Genomic DNA, 15,256 nt, shown 5'->3' with positions numbered 1-15,256 from the left:
ACACACACACACACACACACACACACACACACACACACACACACACACCTAGCCCTGTAACCTTGGGCAAGTCACTTAACCCCAATCACCCTCCCCAAAAACAAGCAAGCAAATAAATAAATAAATAAGTGTTCTTCAGGGGAAAAGTCAATAGTTGCTGCTAAAGATATTTCCTATCATTTTAATATGAATTAGCATCATTCATATAACTTTCATAGAATCTGTAATAATTTTATTAATTCGTAATTTCAAAGTACAACATAAGATTTCATGTGATTCACGATATAATTAATAATGTTTAATTTCATAAATATGGATTAGTTTCATTCATATAATTTGAAAACCAGCATTTCTTAAACTCTTTTAGCTATACTTCATGATTTATTCAGTCTTATGGTGACAGATGTATTAGCAAGTAGTTTTTACATTATTACTTCCTTATTTTTCCGGCAGTGATTGGGTTAAAATCACACTACCACTACCACTACTACGAATTTACTGAATTTCAGGGATAAAATGCATTAGGACTTCTATACCTTCTGGCAAAATCTCATTCTGTAATTATAGTTCTCATCTTCACATGGAAGGTGCAGAAAATTGTCTATGAGGACCAAGAATTTTTGAATTACACTATACTGTGTTATTTTGTTTCAAATGGAAAAAAAGGAACCAAAACACAGCAATCACAGATTTTTAAAAATTAAATAAGTAGCTATCTACTCTTTCTCTAGTTCTAAAAGAGCTATAGTGTATGACTTCAATCTGGCTAGAGCAGAGGGCAGCTTCCATTTCCTGAGCTATGTGAGTTTTATTTTATAGAATTGAAAAAATATTTTTTTTCTTGAGTTGGGCACAATTGGTTATCAACAGAAGGGGGCAGATAGGTCATTAAATACGCGCGCGCGTGCACATGCATGTACACACACACCTCACAAAACAAAGACCCAAAGAAGTTGGAAGATGAAGACATATGAATCTTTACAATTAAAAATTTAAAAAGTCTTAAGGGTCTAAACAACAAAGAGATCTTATAAATCAACAACCTGATAAGATAAAGCAAAATGAATCAGGAAAGTATGGATAAAAATATGTGTAAAAAGCTCCAATACTGCGCAACTACTCTATTTCACCACAATAATTCCAAAAATGTTCAAATACAACTTTACTACACCTAATCTTTAGTTAACTTAGTAAAATGGTGTGTGTGTTTGTAAAATTTCTCTTCTTGGATGGCTGGGTAGTACAATGGATCTGAGTCTGGAGTCAGAAGGACATGAGTTCAAATATGGTCTCAGATGCTTACTAGTTGTGTGACACTGAGAAAGTTATTTAATCTCTCCTGAGCCTCAGTTTCCTCATCTGTAAAATTATTATGTGAATCACATGAGAATAACTATGAAGTTCTTAGTACAGTGCCTGAAACATAGTAAGTGATACACAGATGTTAGTTATTATTCTCTTCTTCCCTTGAGATAAATATATTCTTTAACAAATAATGCTGAGTTTACCTTTCTGCTTTCTAAGCCTATAGCAGACTTGCAAAATCAAATGGAAGATCATGTAAAGTAGAATGGTAATCAGACATTTATAGCCTAATATAAAGAAGAGTGCTGCCCCCACATGGTCCCTTTACTACTTGCTCTTCTAATCAAACCACAAAGAACTTAATTGTCAGACAGTTAAATCCGAGATTTTCTTAATGGTGACCTGCTGTCATTAATGGCTAAACTAAGGGGAAAAGAACATAAATAAACTTCAGGACATATTCAAGCAAGAATATCTCATTTCTGGAGAATTGTGCAACCGAAAACAATTTGAACAGCATGAACAAGTGGGTATTGCAGCAATTATGAAATTTGGATACAATTTTAAGAGCTATTTAACAAATTAACAATATCACATGGCAAAAATTAATGAAAATAATGATCTAAAAGTTAATACAGATTGCAAGACAAAATATTTCTATAATAAAAATGATCAACAATTACCTGTTTTGAATTTGATTTCCAGTAAACTTTATGTATTTTGTTTTTTCCATTAGCTTAGTAATTAATGTATCTATGATCACTTTCTGATTCTGAAAAGCTTCTTCAATAAACTGATATCTGAAAAAATAAGTAAATTAATACATTAAAAAAATCAAACAGATGTGTAATCAAGACTAATCATGCAGCTAAGACAAAAGACCGATACAATAGTTTACAAGTAAGGATTATCAAGTAATTATGTCTTTTTTTTTTTTTTAGTAATGGGGAACTTTATTTTTATTTTTTTAATCTTTTTGGAGGGGGGAAGGCAGGACAATTGGGGTTAAGTGACTTGCCCAAGGTCACACAGCTAGTGTTAGGTGTCTGAGGCCGAATTTGAACTCAGGTCCTCCTGACTCCAAGGCCAGTGCTCTATTCGTTGCGCCACCTAGTTGCCCCTGTAATTATTTCTTAAAAGCATTTTAAAAAAGACTTCAAATAATCTAGTTCTGTGATAAAACTTCTACAGGTATGGTAAAAATCATATAGACAAATCAAAAACACAGTGGATTCATTATCACAAAAATATGTTCCATTTGAAAATAGAAAAATCCAAAAGATAATTCAAAATGAAATAAATTTATCGGTCCCATTTCAGGCAATGGCTTAGGGTAAAACATGATTTGGCAGAGCACCTTCTTTGCTAAGTAAAATACCACTGTACCTTAGTCCAAGAAGACCACAATATACTTATGTATAGTATTTCATCTGACCTGGCTGAGTTCTCCTATCTTTTCCTTGATACTTAAAGCAAGCTAAAGGGAATAATCAGAATAAGGCTTAAGGAGGGTTGAATCACTAGTTTCTAGGCTATTTCTATGGATGCCACAAAATGTGTATCTTCTACTAAAAGTAAAGGCTTAAATACATTTCACTATTGGGGACAGTTAAATTGACTTAATGGGAAGAAGGTGGAAAGGGCAGGTATTCATCTTCCAAGGCACACTAGAATTAATACTCTAGTTTGGCCCACTCAGAGTTAAATGTTTAAAATACACCATAATTATTTTAAGGTACAAATGTAATGGAACACTATCATGACGTAAAGAAACGATACAATTCATATAATAATGACATACTAAGCAAAGGCAAAGAAAGACCTAAATCTTGGACTAATACCTAGCCACAATTAGGATCAATTCTTTTTTTTTTTTTAAAGCAATCGGAGTTAAGTAACTTGCTCAAGTAACGGCCAGTTATTTTTGTGTGGGTGCCGAGTATCTGAGGCCGGAACCAATCCCAGGTCTCCCGACACTGGGGCAGGCGCTCTTATTCACTGCATAACCTGGCGGCCCCTTAGGATCAATTCTTTAGTATGTTGCACACTGCTGAACAGAAAAGTGATGGACTTAAGGTTTGAATGTAACATATTTGTGGCAATTTGTTTTCCTAGAACAGGTATCAGGAACCTTCAGCCTCAAGGTCACATATGGTCTTCTAGGTTCTGAAGTACAGCCCTTTGACTGAATCCAAACTTCACAGAATAAATCCCCTTAATAAAGGATTTGCCCTCTAAAACTTTGACATGGTTAAAAAAAAAAAAGGCACACTTGAGAACCTAGGAGCACACAGGTTCCTTATGCCTGTCCTAGACCATGCATTATTTGTCAAAAGTGTTTTCTTTTTCATTGGGGGAAGACCACTGGAGAAAGCAAGTGAGAGGGAAAGGTGTAGTGAGAAAACTGTTCACTGAAAAAAGGTATTATTAAATCAGTATGCATGCTTGTACATATGAATAGGTATCTGAAATTATTCCATGGGTGAATTAAAGAGCCCAAGAAATCAGACAAATGTTGACAAATGCATTACATAATAATAAACTGATCTATAAAATTTCAAAAGACAAAAGTAAACTAACTTGCATATAAACCATTAAATCTTACATCTGGTTCTCAATTTCTCTAAAGTTATCTTGAGGTGAGATATCTAAGCCCTCCCCCCACCCCCAATTACTTTAGCATACGACGTCACATGTAGCAGATTAGGAGCAGAATAAGTACTGAAAGTCTAGGCTTCATAGAACCTCATAACTGGAAGCGATGCCAGAAGCACTCTAGTTAAACACAGGCCTGACACCAAAAGTGCTAACACTATATCCTCAAGAAGCAGTCCCTATCTTCGATAATGCATACGGAAAAAACTCACTGAGCACCTGAAAAGGAAGCTTACTATTCTTTGGAACAGCTCAGACCATTATGAAGGTTTCCATATGTTGTGCTTTAATGTCCCTCTCTGCAACTTCGACCTACCACTCCTACTTTTACCCTCTAAGACTAAGCAGATAAAGTCTAAACACTTTATCCTATAGTTTCAGTATTAAAGACTGTCTATGTTCCTCCAGTTATGCCTCTCCGACTCCCCAAGGCTAATTATTTCCCAAGTCCCTGCATGACCTACCCCCTTCCATAGTCCCACTATCTTGGTGACCATCTCTAGTGCACCTTCCAGAATATTGTTTTCTTAACACAAGTTAGGAAACAAAAAAAGGTTATGTTTTATGAAAAATAAGGCACCCAGTACTCAATAGAACACCCTAGGTGTGTTCAGATCAAGGCAGGAATACTGCTCTGATATTTTTGAAATTATGATGCTCTTAATGCAGACTAAAATAGCATTAGATTATTTGGTTGCCATGTCATACTGATGATTCATATTGAGTGGGCAGTATACTGAAATCCACCAATCTTTTCTAATAGGAAATAGTATCTAGTTGTGGCTCTTTATTCTTTATTTTTTGCACCAAAGTGAAGAATTTTACATTCATGCAAATTAAATTTGGTAGCAACTACTTCATCCTGTTGAAATTGTTTTGGATCCTGACTCCCTAAAAGTACATCATTCATAAAATTCAAAAGCATGCCAGTGAACCTTCATTAAGTCACAGAAAAAGAATATTGATCAACACAGAGAAGAGGTAGGGATCCCTAAAGCACTTCAATAAAGATCTCCCTCTATATTAAATAAATTGCTGTATACTATAGGACTTGGTCAAATCTAACCTATTATTATTACCTAGCACAAATCTCTTGATCTTCTGCATTAAGGATAACAGGTGGGATTTGTGAAAGTAGCCCCCTGCTCTTCTGTTAGCAAGGCATTGCTACTCTTGATGTGGCCAAGCTTGCTTTTCTATATTTCTGGCTCCCAATCCAGCACTCCATTATACTGTACTATTTTAATTTTGCTACCTAGTGCCTGCTTTCCAGGATGTTCAGATCTTAATATTTATCTGTAAAGAGAACCATTCCTTTTGTTCATTTACTACTGGCTTTGAACAGACAGGCAGGTCTTGAGGAGTGGTGGATTGGAAAAAACCTCAAAACCAGAAATACCAGGGTTCAATGAGGTCTCCTTCACGTATTATTGCTGTGAGATCCTAGGTTAGTCATGTAACATTTGGTTACTCTAGACCAGAGGTGTGGGGGTGGGATAAGGGCAACCACAGCATTCCTGACTGCAGCCTGACCCAGATTAAAATAAAATGTGGAAATAGTTTTGAATATTAATTAAAACGCAATATAACATGAGTAAAATTACTTTTAAAAACTAAGTCAATAGACAGAGATCCTTATGTATAGATTGGTGGCTACCTTCTCTATTTGCATTTGAAACAAACAAAAACAAAAGAAAAACACAAGTGATCTTTCAATAGACTGACACTAAAAACACTTATAAGTTTTGTGCTAAATTCCTGCAACTGCAGGCATATTTTAACAGGACCAACTCTATTTGAGTTGCTCTAGGCAACTACTGGATAAGCTGCAGAAAAGAGCCTGAGCTGTACTGGTAGGAGGGTTTCTTCCCCTGGGAATTCCCAATTCCAGAGTAATCAAAGGTCTAGTGCCCATTCCCTCTTAGACTTTGCTGTTCTTGTTCTGTTCCCTCCTTCAGTACAGAACTCTGTGCTATTTTTTAAAGCCAAGAGCTTCATTTCTATACAGTATTAGAAAATAGGGCCTAGAATCGCAAAAGAAGTTGAATGACTTTGAAATCACTGGAATCTCTATAAGTTGCCTTCCTTCAAACCAGATGGGCAGGACTCCTTTTCTATCAAGGAAATCAATGACTCATAGAGAAAAAAATAGCTCAAATGTTATATAAATAAAAACTTAACTCAGTCCTAGGATTCACTTTCAAAAATAAACATTTCAACCATCATCTGCTTCTTAGCCTTAGGAAGAACTGAAAAACTAAAAATGCAACAATACCCTAACTTCCAAGTGTAGATTATAGCAAGCAAAAAAGAGTAAGAGGGGAAAACAAAATAAAATAGGAGTTGGGAGAAAAAAAGTCACATGGAGACATTTTAAAAAATAAGACAAAAGGGGGAAAATGCAGACATCAGAAAACAAATGTTAATTTTTTCCAAAGCAAGTATAAGATATTAATATTTGCACTAAAATCAAAGAAACTTCTGAAATAAACATCTAAATATTGTCATGTTTCCTTCCAAGTTGACCTTTTGATTCATATGTAAAGTTTAATAGTATAGGTCTTCTTGAAAGGCCTTCCATTCCATCCTTTTCAGTGACGGAAAGACTTTCTCATAAAAGAATTAAATGGGGACACTAGGTGGCACAGCGAATCGAACACTGGCCTGGGAGTCTGGAGGACCTCAGACACTTGATACACTTACTAGCTGTGTGACCTTGGGCAAGTCACTTAACACAAATTGCCCTGCCTTCTGCCCTCAAAAAACAGAATTTGGGAGTCATTATAATTCCTTTTACAAGGAAAGAGAAACTCAACAAGTGGTCTTTTAGTATATTTGCAAAAAAAACAAAAACAAACAAACCACTTTCAGCTATTTTAATCACATGGTGCTATTTCCCTATTACATGTATAAATCAAAGGCCAAAGGTATTGTATGCTGTATTAAACCTTTTAAGTTATAGTGCCAAATAGAAAAATAGTCGTATGTATTAGGTATTATTATTCTGAGATTTATTTTGACAAATGATATTTTAATCAAATTGTTTTATTTAATCTTACACTAGAAACGAAGTTCTTTTTCTGCCAAAAGATCTTATATAGAAAAAAAAAATCACTAGAAAATTAGATCTGATTATTAATTGGTATTTTCTAACATAAAATGGTGAGTATGCTAATATGATTAGTACCACAAAGCTCTTCAACACAAAGCATTTGTGACTGGTACTAAATGTTTCTTGTGAGTTGACACTTAAGTGGTAGCCATTGTTATTTTTTCATCAAATTAGCTAGTTCTTTGGTCTAACTTGCCTTATTGCTAGATACTCTTCTATATCTTCCCAATATAAAAAATAGCCCTAACTTTGGAAATGCAGAAGGAAATGAAATGGTAAACCTTTAATGGTGAGGTGAACCATATTCAACCGTGTTGAAACAAATGGCCAGACAGAAACAGTGACATGACTACTCTTTACCTCTAGATAATGTATAATTCTGATCCATTCCCTAGTTGATCATTTAGAGCATCTATAATGTCTACACAACTGCCAAAAGGCAGAACTGGCCCTGCACATCCATGATGAACAAGTCAAAAAATTTAATTGCACATTATTTTGATCAATATTTAGAGGCACAAACTTACTATTTAAAATTGCATATATGGGAATTATTTTATTCTAAGGAAGAAGACAATTTTAGTTTGAATCTTCATTGAAAAATTCTTTAATTGGACTCTTAGGTTCTAGCCTTGAAAAGGATCCAGAACATAATGCTAATTACATAGGAAGTGCTTAAAGTTCCTACTGGACTGGCATAACACCAAGGAGACAAAGAGGAAGTTTCATTGTTCAACTGGTATAAATAAAACACATTATATCAGGTTTTCGTTATATGTAGTTATGCTTAGGGAGCCATGATTCAAAACATGAAAATCACGTTTCAAAATAAGATTCTAAATTTCTAGAACATTTCTAATTGAAATACCACTAACTATACTTGAAACAAAACAATGATTATATTCTTAAAGAGAACAGAATAAGTAAATAGAAAATAATCTGATTTAACTCTATTTGGCCTCAGATCACATCTGGATTACCAATTTCAAAATACCTAAGATGATAGCAAACAAAGGAAACATACCATTCAATGGCCATTTTTTTCATGAACTTTAGCAAGAAGGAAAGTTAAAGCCTGTACAATTGAGGAATTTATTTTCTAACTAGATTAAATGTTCTAGCTCAACCTCAATTACATATTACTTTGTTGATACCTATGTTCTTTATGTTCTAATAACTGGCAGTCTCGGCATGTCAGTTTGTCACAGGTCTCACAATAAAGCTTCAGCTGCTCCTTTTTATGATAAGGGCAAAATACTGGTCGCTGACTGGTCACACCAACAGCTTCTGGAGAGAGACAACAAGAGATAGAATTCCCATTAGTAATAAGGGAAAAGAGGGGAAAAAAGTTTATTACGCTGCTATAAATCAAGTAATTAAAAAAAATGCAACAGTTTCATCCACATCCCAATGAAACTATAAGCTAGAGGTAAAATACTGATGTAAAAACTTGAAAAAAATATCCAGGATTCAGAGAAAGATGGGAAAACATGTATGGACTGACGCAAAGTGAAGTAGACAGAAACAAGACAGCAATGTATGAAATAATCCTATGAAAAATATAATATAAACTATTCTAAAAGGGAGCTGGACCTTTAAAAAATTTAATCAACAATAAATCTCTAGTACAAAGAACAGATGAAGATACTTTCCCTCCTCTTAAGAGGTGTGGGATCTGACTTGGGGAAAGTGAGACAGAGCCAGTGCTTCAAGGTGCTTTGTAAAATGATTGTTTCACTATTTCTCTATAATAAGAAGGGTCCAATAGAAGTACGGTTGTTGGCATGTTAGGAAATTCAAGTGATATAAAAACAAATGACATCATTAAAATCAGAAAATAAATTTATGGAATTGTCTCAGCCATCTACTGAAGAACTTTTTACCTCTCTCATTTACTACCTGGGCAAGTCTCTTTAACTTCTATGGTCCACAATTTCTTTGTCTGAAAAATGAAAAGTTCAAGTAGAGAATCTAAACTCTTCCAGATCTACATCTAGGATGTTATGATGGCCACCTCAAAGACCCTACTGATAATGAGTCAAATAGGATATTTTTATAACTATTTCCACGACTACCTCACTGCAAATATTCCTTCTGCAGATGATAGCATAATTATGTTTTGTCTGTAAGTCACCTCTGTTGAACAATCTCATACACAAGAATTTAATCTCCAGTAAGCTAAACCAATTATGGAAAGGGCTAAATATAAAGCTTAATATAAAAAAATATACCATCCCCAAATTTCCATCTTATTTTACTAGGCACCATCATTACCAAAAACATAAAAACCTTTGGAAACTTATATGAACCCAAGTACTTTGGTTTAGTAATAAGAAAACATAAGTTCAAAGGCTAAAATACTTGTTCAAACTCATAATTACCTATGGACAAAGATGAAATTAAAAGCCAAGTTTTTTTTTTTTTTACTTCTAAGTTCTCTTTTATTTAAGTGGTTGGTGAACTGAAGAAAACTAGCTTTCTTCCTAGTTTCTAAAAAATAGTATGATGGAAAAATATAACCAAATCAATACACAAAAGAAAGAGCTCAGACTCCAGAATTACATGAATCAAACAGTGACGTAAAAATTGTTTGGAGTAAGTAATGATTAACATATAGCTTCATTATGTGCCAGTAACTGTCATGCTGTCAGGGCTTCACCAGAAGAAACCAGATTGAGCTGGCTTCTCTACTTTTAGATAATCCACCGTTAGATGAGTTTTAGATTTTATGCCATATTTAAATATCTCCTTTATAGTATTTCTTAATTCTATGGTTTTTAAGATGGATCTTGCTCCAAGGAAAAGTGCAAAAGTGGTAAATCTTAGCATATATTTAAAAGATTGATAAAAGATACTGTACTAATTGTTTGTATATGGAAGGAAGTAACAAATAAATAGATCAATCACAAAGAGTCCAGGTATGTAGAGTTAAAAATAGTAAATTCAAAAAACAGCCTAGCTAATCCTCAACAAGCAAAAAGCATATGGTGTAATCTTACTGAAGGTGGAAGAACAGTTTAAAAAACGGCAAAAATCCCACAGCAACTAGGCACTGTTATTTTTTAAACAAACAAATAAAAAAACCCGACCCGTTGTCAGGGGCAAGAAAATACAAAAATCAAACCAATCAAGACTGGATCAGGAGTAATCTGTCCTTATGAAACTCACTGTTTCATATAGGAATATAATAAAACTGTTGTGACAGCATAAGTCCAGGTAAGCCTGTAAGATCTAGGCATCTTCATCAGATCACAAAACTGGAATTTTGCAGTAATTAAATTGCATACAACCACTGGCTTGATGAGTGATCTTGGCTAAGACATTTAATCTCTGTCTCTGCAGCTCAGTTTAACTGCAAAACAGGAACAGTAATTCTTATACTATCTACCCAACAGGGCTGCCACTTGTAAAATGGCCCCAAATCCTGAAATCCTATAGAAATATATACTATTATACTTATGAGGTCAATGTCTTGGCTGAAATGCAGTTCAGTCGCCCCAACCCCGCCCCCCCCAATCTTGTTTCAAACCCTGCCAAAATGAAAAAAGATTTATCAAGAGCCTACTATGTTCCAGAACTTGTTCTAAGAGTACAGGGTACAAAGAAAGGCAAAAATAAGGTCCCTGTTCTTGTGCAGTTCATAGTCTAAAGAGGAGATAACATGCTAAAAAAACTATGCATACAGGAGATAAACACAATGCAAACTGGAGGGAAGGTAGCAGCAGGGGGAGTAGGGGAAAAGGGGCATTTATTCTATGACAATCTATTTCATCCCATTTTTAATCCAATAATATATTCTTTTTATAATGAATGCTCTGTTTTTAAAAAAAGCTTCTGCATTAATACTATAATATAGTAGCACTAATTTCCCCTACTTCCTACATTTTCCCATATATCTGTTTATATTCTTGGCTTTTTATTCCTTAAAATCAATTTTATTATACTGGCTAATTCTATGAAGTAATCCTCTGGTTATTTTTATTGGTTTAGGCCTAAGGAACAGAGTACTATAATTTGGGCAATATCATCATTTTTTCCCTATATTGGCACAGGGCAGTAATAGACCTTAACTATTATTTTAAATTACGTAACTATTTCTTTCTGTAAAAACTGATTTGTAGTTAAATCCTGTTTTCCTATAAAGTAAATTCTCAGATATTTATCAACATCAAAATTCTCAATTCAATCCTGAGATACATTAAGTTACATTTAGTAAATTAGCAAAGATGATTAAAAATGAGATGGCGGAGCAAAGGCAAGAGATTTGCCCTGAGTTCTCTCCCAAATTCCTCCAATACCTGTAAAAAACGACAAATTCTAGAGCAGCAAAACCCATAAAGACAAGGTGAAACAAATTTCCAACCCAAGACTACCAGGAAAGGCAACAAGAAAGGGTCTGTTCAACCAAGCCAAGAGAGGAATGCATTCCAGTGCGGGCTGTACCAGGACAGACCATGCCCCAGCAAACCCAGGTCAGGCCTAAGGGGACAGAATCATTGGCAGCTGTGCCGGTTTCTAGACTTCTCAGCCCACAAATACCAAAGACAACTTAGAAGGCCAGTAGGAAAGTTCTGTAGGACCTAGGTGGGAGAAGAGCACAGACCACCCCTGGCTCTAGCACAGCCCTGAAACCAGCAAACCAGGAGCAGGCTTGACTTAGCAGTGGCAGCTGCTTCCAGAGCTCTTTGCCCACAGATGGTAAGGGGATCCAACAACTGATCAGAAGGAGATTACAGTGGTCTCTTTGCTAGCATTAAGGCAGGACTCTGTTGCTTTGTTCATACTTGGATCTGGGTCACAATCCTAGGGAGAGGAGGAACACTTGGCATAACAGAGCTTGTGGAGGTAGTGGAGAGGGGACTGTCCTTAAAGTTCCAAGGCAGAAAAGAGTGATTGGGGTCACTCACAGAGCAGACCAGAGCACAGGCCAGGAGAGGAATAAACTCTTCTCCTTAGATCACATCACCTTGGAAGAACTGAAAGCTTGCGTCCAGACCGCTAGAAGTATCTATGAAAACAGCTGCACAAAACCCCTGAAGCTTGGGACGGTACACCTTTCACACTGTAAGTGGAGACCTACCTTAACAAAGAGTTAAAAATTTGAATTGGCTGGGAAAATGAGCAAATTCAGACTACAGAATATTACTCTGGTGACATTATTATTATTAACATATCCATAACCCAACCATGCTTGGGGATAAAATTCTTAACCAAATAAGTGATAGAAATGATCACAAAAGATTAAAATAGATTAAATTGACTATATGAAATTAAAAGTGGTTTAAAAAAAAAGTTTCCTCAAACAACTCTGACCAACCCTGAACATTTTCTCATTTCTCACCTTGTTGTACTACTTTGGGGGCTTCTCTTGACTTTTCTACCAAGTCTCAGAAGCTCATCACCCTACAAGACCCAAACAGCTCTCTGGTACCCTCCCCCTCATTATCACCCTCCATTGCTCTGACTGAAGGTGGAACAATGAACCTCAATACCTACATTTAAGGGTGTACTATTTTTGGACTTCCATTCCCTGTCAGTCCAATACCCAATTCTTTTGGATTTTTTCTGTGTACAGTATTCCCTCCTTAGACTGCTCCTTGAGGGAAAGGACTCTATTTCTTTGAATATGCATCCCCAGCTCTTGGCACAGTAGCAGCACATATGTTCAATCAGTAAGTAAACACTAACTAAACACTTAGGTTTCATATCATACCCAAATGGCAAAGAAGACAATGGACTGAAATAGTTGATTATGAAGAAGCTATAGAAAGACTAGCACATTGGCACTGCTGACACAGTTGTTAATTGCCCTGGAAAGAATTTGGAATTATGCTAAGTTACTAAAAGGTTTAAACACACTGAAATGAGATTAAGGAAAGAAATAAAAAATATTTCTGCCAGCTCTTTTAGCAGAAACAAAAACTAGAAAAAAAAATAGATACCCATTGATTGGGAAATGTCTAAACTAATTGTGGCCCACGAATGTAATAGAATATTATCACATAAGAAATGAAAAAAAAAAAAGAGAAGTATATGAAGACCTTCACAAACTGATGCAAATTAAGCGAAATGAAGAAAATACTATAAAGAAAGACTACAACAATATAAATGAAAGAAAGAATACTGAATTATAATGATCAAGCACAACTCTGAAGAGAAGAAAATATATAAGCTTTCATGTGTGGAGACAGAAGACTATTAAATATTTCACATACAATGTTAAACTGAGATTTTAAATTTTCTTTTGATTTAAAAAAATTCTTTGTTAGAAAGGACGGCTCCTTAAACTTAAGAAGCAAAAAGAGAATAAACTACGTCCTGAAAAGCTCACATATTTTACCATTTGTCTTTCTACAAGTGTACTAGGCAATTAGGTGACATAATGGAATCTCCTGATGTTGTATCAGATGTGTGTGAGTGTGTGTGTATACACTCACATTTATTTGTATTGTCTTTTATTTTCTGCAGGGTAATTTGGGTTAAGTGACTTGCCCAAAGTCACACGGCTAGTAATTGTGTCAAGCATCTGAGGCCAGATTTGAACTCAAGACCTCCTGACTCCAGGGCTGGTGCTCTATTCACTGGCCACCTAGCAGCCCCATATATTACCTTTATCTTATCAAACTATCTATGAATTCCAATCTTGCCCTGACCTCTCCTGGGCCAATTAACTTCTCAAATTCAGCTTCCTGATCAGTAAAATGGGGTTCATAGTACTTATATCATGGGTTTTTATTTTAATGAACACAGGAAGGAGGGAAATATGCATTTATTTACCATCTTATATGTGGTAGGTTCTTTGAATAATGTTTAAGAAATATTACCTCATCTGACACTCACAAATAACCTTGAAAGGTAGGTGCTATCATTCCCATCTTAAAGATGAGAAGACACAAGCAGAAAAAGGTTAATGACTTACTTGGCGAGGATCACACAGCTATTAAGTATCTGAGGTTGACTTTGAACTCAGGTCTTCCTGACTATAGGGCCAAGCAACTCTATCCACTGTACCTTTTAGCTGTCCCTAAATTAGAGTAACACATGTAAAGTCACTTTGCCAACCATAAGGTTCAATATGAATGATAGTTATTATTATGTACTACATAAGATTTGGTTTTGGGGGGAGAGCTGATCAAATTACATTTCCATATTTTAAAGAAACCTACCAAAATAAAGTTTCAGTTGGATCTGTGGTCCCTATAAAACTACTTTAGCCTTGAGACAACTCTTCCTTTTTTCCTGGAGTATTTTCATCCCTCTAATGCTTTGAAAGTTGTTCTTCCCGAATTTTTGGTAGATGTCTGGATTTTCCCCTTTCTTTAAAAACCATGTTTCAAGAGGATGACATAGTCATATTCCCTTCATCACATCAAGATTACTATTTTTTTTACAATGTATATCAATTTGCCTTACATAAAAGTGTCAATGTTGACATTTGTCGCATTTACTAATCTGGTAGGAGAGAGGTGAAACCTTTTGATTTGCACTTCTATCATTTTACATATTAGTTAGCATTAAGTGAAGAATAGCTCCCCTATCTGGTGTCAGAGTCCTACTGTGACAAAAAGCCCAAAAGTCAAGCAACTGAGTGGCAACATGAGCAAGCAAAGGAACCAAAGCACACAGACCAACCCAACTTTACACTCCTATTTTGGGGACAAAAAAGATAAAAGCATGGAATAGGAGGAAGACAATGAAGTCAGAACTGCTGCACAAAAAGCTTCTAAGAAAAATGTGAGCTGGCTAGAGGCCATAGAAGACCTTAAGAAGGATTTTGAAAACCAAATAAGAGAAGTGGAGAAAAAATTGGAAAGAGAAATGAGAATAATGCAAGAAAACGATGAAAAGAGAGTCAACAACCTGACTGAAGAAAAGAACACCTTAAAAAACAGACTAACCCAGATGGCAAGAGGCTCAAAGAGCCAATGAGGAGAAGAATGTCTTAAAAAGCCGATATTGACAGATGGAAAAAGAATCTCAAAAGCTCACTGAAGAGAATCATTCCTTCAAAATTAGATTGGAGCAAATGGAAGCTAGTGACTTTATGAAAAATCAAGATACTATTAAACAGATCCAAACAAATGAAAAAATAGAAGGCAATGTGAAATATCTCATTGGGAAAACCACTGACCTGGAAAAGAAATCCAGGAGAGATAATTTAAAAATTATTGGAATACCTGAAAG

The 15,256-nt window shown here is 35.3% G+C and overlaps 1 protein-coding gene across 6 annotated transcripts in view; it reads right to left on the bottom strand.

Annotated features, from left to right (window-relative positions):
- TRIM24 (tripartite motif containing 24) overlaps positions 1 to 15,256 on the bottom strand; it is a 151,443-nt gene that overhangs the window by 45,687 nt on the left and 90,500 nt on the right. For all 6 annotated transcript variants that reach the window (XR_011168182.1, XM_069087308.1, XM_069087309.1 and 3 more), the window contains 2 exons: positions 8,227 to 8,359; positions 1,989 to 2,105 (listed from right to left, as the gene is read on the bottom strand). Coding sequence is in view for 5 of the 6 variants with exons in the window: in XM_069087308.1 (XP_068943409.1) it covers positions 1,989 to 2,105; positions 8,227 to 8,359 (250 nt within the window). In the remaining variant the exon portion in view is untranslated. The remainder of the gene's footprint in view (positions 1 to 1,988; positions 2,106 to 8,226; positions 8,360 to 15,256) is intronic.

The sequence above is a fragment of the Petaurus breviceps genome, unplaced genomic scaffold (genome assembly GCF_028583685.1).
Source record: "Petaurus breviceps papuanus isolate PSGF00001 unplaced genomic scaffold, PetGlider_PUasm1.0 181, whole genome shotgun sequence".
NCBI classification, from domain to species: Eukaryota; Metazoa; Chordata; class Mammalia; order Diprotodontia; family Petauridae; genus Petaurus; species Petaurus breviceps.
Note: the sequence above shows the minus strand (reverse complement) of the source record. Positions and strands in the feature narration are given on the sequence as shown.